Source organism: Micromesistius poutassou (assembly GCF_964030765.1).
Source record: "Micromesistius poutassou genome assembly, chromosome: 19".
Classification (NCBI taxonomy): Eukaryota; Metazoa; Chordata; class Actinopteri; order Gadiformes; family Gadidae; genus Micromesistius; species Micromesistius poutassou.
Window position 1 is genome coordinate 163,871 of NC_140289.1, and position 7,500 is coordinate 171,370.

At 47.1% G+C, this 7,500-nt stretch overlaps 1 protein-coding gene across 1 annotated transcript in view; it reads left to right on the top strand.

Annotated features, from left to right (window-relative positions):
* The first annotated feature begins 1,243 nt into the window (after positions 1-1,243).
* Positions 1,244-7,500, top strand: part of lama4 (laminin, alpha 4) — a 50,159-nt gene continuing 43,902 nt past the window's right edge. Inside the window, exons 1-2 of the mRNA XM_084483952.1 lie at positions 1,244-1,475; positions 6,648-6,749. Of these exons, the coding sequence (XP_084340078.1) occupies positions 1,377-1,475; positions 6,648-6,749 (201 nt within the window). The 5' untranslated portion in view covers positions 1,244-1,376. The remainder of the gene's footprint in view (positions 1,476-6,647; positions 6,750-7,500) is intronic.

The following is a 7,500-nucleotide window of genomic DNA, read 5'->3' on the forward strand; positions in this document are numbered from 1 at the left end:
AGTCCTAAGTCCTAGCAGTCATCTCAGGGGTTAGTAGTCCTAGCAGTCATCTCAGGGGTTAGTAGTCCTAGCAGTCATCTCAGGGGTTAGTAGTCCTGGTAGCAGTCATCTCAGGGGTTAGTAGTCCTGGTAGCAGTCATCTCAGGGGTTAGTAGTCCTGGTAGCAGTCATCTCAGGGGTTAGTAGTCCTGGTAGCAGTCATCTCAGGGGTTAGTAGTCCTAGCAGTCATCTCAGGGGTTAGTGGTCCTGGTAGCATCACATTGTTCGAAGGACAGAAGTCAGACCTCCAGACCAGCATGGTGTGTGTGTGTGTGTGTGTGTGTGTGTGTGTGTGTGTGTGTGTGTGTGTGTGTGTGTGTTTGAAGGGTAGATCAGACCAGTTGACTGGGGGGGGGGGGGGGGGGGGTGTCCTCTTACACTCCCCACACATACCAGCGAAAACTATAAACACACAAACACATGCAAACACACACACACACACACACACACACACATAAATCCACACACAAATGCACACACACACGCAGACACACACAAATCCACACACAAACGCACACACACATGCAGACACACACATACAAACCCACACACAAACGCACACGCAGACACACACACACACACACACACACACACACACACACACACACACACACACACACTGTGCAACAATAGCTGCTGTGTCATACAGTGGGACACACATTGCCACCTCCTCCTCCTCCTTCACCTCCTCCTGCACCTCCTCCTGCACCTCCTCCTACAGAGGGAGAGAGAGAGAGAGAGAGCGTGTGTCTTGGGGCAGCTGTTAGCTCTCAGACACTGGACTCGCTCGCCCCTTCCACAGAGAGAGAGAGAGTGCCCCCCAATGACCCCCATATACTCAGCTAGCTACCTCTTTTTCTCTCCTCTATTTATTTTTTCTATCCCTCTCTCTCTTTCTTTCTCTCTCTCTCTCTCTCTCTCTCTCTCTCTCTCTCTCTCTCTCTCTCTCTCTCTCTCTCTCTCTCTCTCTCTCTCTTTCTCTCTCTCTCTCTCCCTGTCTCTCCTAGTTTCTAGGCTTGCCATCTGGGTGTGATTTGGGCACAGGCAGAGCCCAGAGGGAGAGAGAGGTATGTGGGAAGAGAGAGAGAGGGGGGGAGAGAGAGAGAGAGAGAGAGAGAGAGAGAGACAGGACATGAGAGGGAGGGAGAGAGAGGCAGGATGAGGGAGGGAGAGAGAGAGAGAGGCAGGACGAGCTGCAGGGTAGGAGGTACGACCAGGGAGAGACGACCACAGATAGAAACTGCTGGCAGCCAGACCAGCCGCTCGCACAGAGAGAGCGAGCGAGAAGGAGAGAGAGAGAGAGAGAGAGAGAGAGAGAGATCCACACAGACCCAACATGGCCGCCGCCCCAGCCCTCCTCCTCTGGGTCCTGAGTGTCGTCTGGTCTCCAGCGAACGCATTCACACTACAAGGCCAACAGAACACCCTGCTAAAAGTAAGAGCCCCTACCCCAACCCTAACACTAACCCCTGACCCCTGGCGATATTTTTTTTTTTCCATAGGATAAGTCTGGGATCTCGCCTCTGATTGGTTTGAAGGCTCTCCTTTAGATCGCGTTCCGATTAGTCCTAGCTGTTTGCGGGAGTTTATTTGTTAGGGTTAGGGTTAACCCTTACCCAAACCCTTTTTTATGGTTTTTAGGGTTAGGGTTAGGGGTTAACCCTTACCCTAACCATCACCAATCGCAGGAAAGCCATTCTAACCAATCAGAGGCGAGAATCCCAGACTTATCCTACGAAAAAAAAAAATACCCCTGACCCCTGACCCCTGACCCTTGACCCCTAACACCAGCCCTGAACAGTAGGATCACAACAAATGGTTCTTTATTGATCTGAGACAGAGAGACTTCCCTCAGGGTGCGTTGTTGTGGTGTGTGGTGTGTGTGTGAGTTATGTTGGTGCGTAAGTTCTGCGGTTGTGTGTCGGTGTGTGTTGTTGTGTGTAAGTGCTGTTGTTGTTTTGTGTGTTGCTTTGTGTCTGTGTGTTGTGTTGTTGTGTGTTGTTGTGTACGGTCTGTTGTGTTATTGGTGTGTGTGTGTGTGCTGTTCATCTCTGTGTAAGCCAGCTGGTTGTCATAGTAGCAGTGTCCTGTTTTGTGTTCGATTTAATAGTTGATAGTTTTCTTTTTGTATCCACACTATGTTCTATATATGTGTGTGTGTGTGTGTGTGTGTGTGTGTGTGTGTGTGTGTGTGTGTGTGTGTGTGTGTGTGTGTCTACTATCAACATTTATGGTAATTCTGCATGAACTTCGCCATAAGCTGATTTTAAACGTTCTTGCTTCGTGTGTAAACATCCTTGAGAGACGCTGAGAAGCGTAAACTGAACGTCGCGATGAGTCGCTCCGATACTGAATGAGTAAACATCGGTAAACATTCCGTCAAACGTCCGTCAAACATCCGTGCTTCGAGTCTACACAAGTGAAACTTTTTTCCTTGATTGAGACTCTGAAACATAATGGTAAAGTATATGTATATAAGTAGTATATAAGTATACAAGTCAGGCGTGCAAGATACTTCAGTCCCTGAATGTGCTGAACAGATGTTAGAGATAAGATACGATGTTACAGATGTGGTCTTATCAGACAGATGTTAAGTATGTTATGTTAGGTATTTATTAGAGAAGATGTTGGATATATATTTGAGATTTATGTTAGAGATATCTGTTAGAGATATATTTGTGATATATGTTAGAGATATTTGTTAAAGATATATGAGATGTATGTTTTATGTTAAATTAGCTCTGGGTTTTGCTGTTTAAAAAAATATTTGTTTTAATTATATTCGGGTAAGTGAGCGTCCTCGGGCAAGACATCCGGTCAAGCTAGCTAAAGGAAGGGCGTGGCTACCTAGCTCTAAAGCTAGTCTTTATAGAGGCAGCTAGCTAGTAGCGTGACTACCTAGCTCTAAAGCCAGTCTTTATAGAGGCAGCTAGTAGCATGACTACCTAGCTCTAAAGCTAGTCTTTATAGAGGCAGCTAGTAGCGTGACTACCTAGCTCTGAAGCTAGTCTTTATAGAGGCAGCTAGCTAGTAGCGCGACTACCTAGCTCTAAAGCTAGTCTTTATAGAGGCAGCTAGCTAGTAGCGTGACTACCTAGCTCTAAAGCTAGTCTTTATAGAGGCAGCTAGCTAGTAGCGCGACTACCTAGCTCTAAAGCTAGTCTTTATAGAGGCAGCTAGCTAGTAGCGTGACTACCTAGCTCTAAAGCTAGTCTTTATAGAGGCAGCTAGTAGCGTGACTACCTAGCTCTAAAACTAGTCTTTATAGAGGCAGCTAGTAAGTCACTACCTAGCTCTAAAGCTAGTCTTTATAGAGGCAGCTAGTAGCGTGACTACCTAGCTCTAAAGCTAGTCTTTATAGAGGCAGCTAGCTAGTAGCGTGACTACCTAGCTCTAAAGCTAGTCTTTATAGAGGCAGCTAGTAGCGTGACTACCTAGCTCTAAAGCTAGTCTTTATAGAGGCAGCTAGCTAGTAGCGTGACTACCTAGCTCTAAAGCTAGTCTTTATAGAGGCAGCTAGCTAGTAGCGTGACTACCTAGCTCTAAAGCTAGTCTTTATAGAGGCAGCTAGTAGCATGACTACCTAGCTCTAAAGCTAGTCTTTATAGAGGCAGCTAGTAGCGTGACTACCTAGCTCTAAAGCTAGTCTTTATAGAGGCAGCTAGTAGCGTGACTACCTAGCTCTAAAGCTAGTCTTTATAGAGGCAGCTAGTAGCGTGACTACCCAGCTGCACAGTGATATGATCTTGGTCTTTAAGAGAACATCTTCTGTTCAGATACAACTCATCTAGTCGTCCCCCCCCCCCCCCTCTCCTAAAATGAATCTCAGCTGAGCTCTTAAATCCCAACCCCCCCATCACTAATGCAAACCAGCTGCTAGCATTGAGCAACAGATAGCAGAGAGCATTAGACCTAGAGGTTGGTTCAAGAACAGTGTGACAGCACCGTGACCGCTGAGCTATACGCACTTAGCACTAGCTGTTTGAAGTTAGCCAATTGTGACATTTTTTAATTGTAATATTCCCTAGCGATACATTTTTACTCTAATACTCTCACATAGCCATATCCAGTAGCACCAAGCATAGTTTAGAGGTAATTTCCCCTCCTAATCGCCTGAGGGCAGCACTGAACACATTTGACAAAGTTACGAAACATTTACACTAGGGGCAGCAACGGACACACAGAGGAAGTGGGAAAACCATAGATGAAAGGGGGCGGGCTTTTAAAGCCACAGAACACGCCCACCTTTTACCTTTTTATTTAACTCGGACTCTGCCAGTTTAGATTCAGAATCTCTCAGCAGCGTATCCTGGATGCTAAGCTCTGAGACGCTCCGCGCGTGTTATTTACCATTCCTCTCCTTTTGTTTCATAGACGATAGACAATAGACCAATAACCTTAACCAAATAAAGTGAGTTAAAAGCGATCCTGTCTCGGCGGCCTTTCCTGGACCAAAATCCACAACACAGCCACTGTCTATAATGGTAGCTAGCCAGTTAGCTGCTATCTAGCAGTGTGTAGCCAATAGCCGCTGTCTGTCACAGTAGCTAGCCAGTTAGCTGCCGTCAAGTCACCCAGGAAGTGATCCAGCTAGCTACAGGGGGCTATGCTAACCTGGTTTGTTTTATGATCCTGGTCCCCTTGGGAGGTGCTCCTCCTCTTCCTCCTCCTCCTCCTCCTCTTCCTCCTCCTACTCTGCCCGCTCCTCCTCCTCCTCCTCCTCCTCTTCCTCCTCTTCCTCCTCCTACTCTGCCCGCTCCTCCTCCTCCTCCTCCTCTTCCTCCTCCTCATCCTCCTCTTCCTCCTCCTCCTCCTCTTCCTCCTCATCCTCCACAGTCTCTAACAGTTTATATTCCTGCTGGTCTAGGGGCCCAATAACCCACCACTAAACCTGATGGATGGTGTGTGTGTGTGTGTGTCTGTGTGTGTGTGTGTGTGTGTGTGTGTGTGTGCGTGTGTGTGTGTGTGTGTGTGTTTGTGTGTGTGTGTGTGTGTGTGTGTGTGTGTGTGTGTGTGTGTGTGTGTGTGTGTGTGTGTGTGTGTGTGTGTGTGTGTGTGTGTGTGTGTGTGTGTGTGTGTGTGTGTGTATATCACTGTAGGCAAGTATGTGAGAAATATAACCCATAATACGACAGGAAGTGCTGAACAGGAAACAGGATGTGTGTGTGTGTGTGTGTGTGTGTGTGTGTGTGTCTCCTGTTCCTTCACTAGACCCATGACATCATCCCTGAGAATGTGTGTGTGTGTGTGTGTGTGTGTGTGTGTGTGTGTGTGTGTGTGTGTGTGTGTGTGTGTGTGTGTGTGTGTGTGTGTGTGTGTGTGTGTGTGTGTGTGTGGGGGGGGGGGGGGGTCAGGGGTCAGTGGAACACAGTGACACTGGGAACTGCACTCAATAGAGCGCTTCACACCAGTGTGTGTGTGTGTGTGTGTGTGTGTGTGTGTGTGTGTGTGTATGCATGCACTGGGGAATGTGTATGTGTGTGTGTGTGTGTGTGTGTGTGTGTGTGTGTGGATGTATGCATGCACTGGGGAGTGTGTGTGTGTGTGTGTGTGTGTGTGTGTGTGTGTGTGTGTGTGTGTGTGTGTGTGTGTGTGTGTGTGTGTGTGTGTGTGTGTTCTTCTCTGAGAATGTCCTTATTGGGAATCACTCTCTACTCTCTACTCTCTACTCACATATACTACGTTATAATATATAACACATTATGATATGTAAGAATTTATGATGTGTAAAGGCCCTGACACACCAACCAGATTATCGGTCGTCGGACAGTCTGGCGAGCTCGGTGACCTGAGTCTGTTGGGTGTGTGCTGTGACCTGAGTCTGTTCTGAGTCTGTTCGGTGTGTGCCGTGACCTGAGTCTGTTGGGTGTGTGCTGTGACCTGAGTCTGTTCTGAGTCTGTTGGGTGTGTGCTGTGACCTGAGTCTGTTGGGTGTGTGCTGTGACCTGAGTCTGTTCTGAGTCTGTTGGGTGTGTGCTGTGACCTGAGTCTGTTCTGAGTCTGTTGGGTGTGTGCTGTGACCTGAGTCTGTTAGGTGTGTGCTGTGACCTGAGTCTGTTCGGTGTGTGACCTGAGTCTGTTGGGTGTGTGCTGTGACCTGAGTCTGTTCGGTGTGTGACCTGAGTCTGTTGGCTGTGTGCTGTGACCTGAGTCTGTTGTGTGTGTGCTGTGACCTGAGTCTGTTCGGTGTGTGACCTGAGTCTGTTGGCTGTGTGCTGTGACCTGAGTCTGTTGTGTGTGTGCTGTGACCTGAGTCTGTTGGGTGTGTGCAGTGACCTGAGTCTGTTGGGTGTGTGCTGTGACCTGAGTCTGTTGGGTGTGTGCTGTGACCTGAGTCTGTTCGGTGTGTGCTGTGCGATCGGCCGTCGTCAAAGCCGGTGTGTCAGTGCCTTAACACGTTATGATAGGCAATATCTGTAATAGCTAACAGAAAGTTTTGTAGTTCTTGGACATACTGTGCAAGGTGTCTAAATAATAATTGTACGTGTGTGCGTGCGTGTGCGTGTGTGTGTGTGTGTGTGTGTGTGTGTGTGTGTGTGTGTGTGTGTGTGTGTGTGTGTGTGTGTGTGTGTGTGTGTGTGTGTGTGTGTGTGTGTGTGTGTTACAGGACTGCGGTTCAGGGTTTTTCCTCAGTGAACAGCTAACATGTTTACCCTGCAACTGTAAAGGACACGCAGACTACTGCCAAGATGTTACTGGAATATGTACTGTAAGTATTAACATGTATTATGAAACGGGTGGCTTAAATCAAGCAATCTGATTGGTTCCCCAACTGTTACTGTCCCAACAGCTATGACGCCCGTTCAGTTTACAGAGTTCAGTATCACTCCGCGCCTAACTCTAACTGTTGTTTATTTATATATTAAAGCAATAGCATAGTTCACTGAAGCCTAAAAACATGTTGATTGATGGAGAGGGTGGAAATGTTGTAAAGCAATAGGCACACAGTGAGTGAACTCGATAGTAGGCTAAATTGCCGGCGAACCGAGCTACCGTCTCTAGCCTTCTCTCTGAAGGACGCTACAGTGCGTTGCATAGCAACCGCCGCACACTTTGCCGGCAGCCAGGAGGGACTACTTTTTCGTATTCGTTAAAAAAAAAAATGCTTTTCCGACTTTCTCGCTTTTTCAAAATTGAGGGTGTCTATGACTTTCATTTGGCCATACTTACGTAACCGTTTTATAAAAGCAATAGATCACTTCAGTCAGTGGAATGTTCTCATTATACCACAGTTAAGGGACAGACAACGCCCCTTAACTGTGGTATAATGACAACATTCCACTGACTGATGTGATCTATTGCTTAACTATACTATAGGATATGTACTGTATGTACTGTGAGTATTAATATGTACTATAATATAGGATATTTAGTATATGTACTGTAAGTGTTATGATTTCATTTTGTGTTTGTCTGTGTGTGTCTGTGTGTGTGTGTGTGTGTGTGGGTGTGTGTCTTTG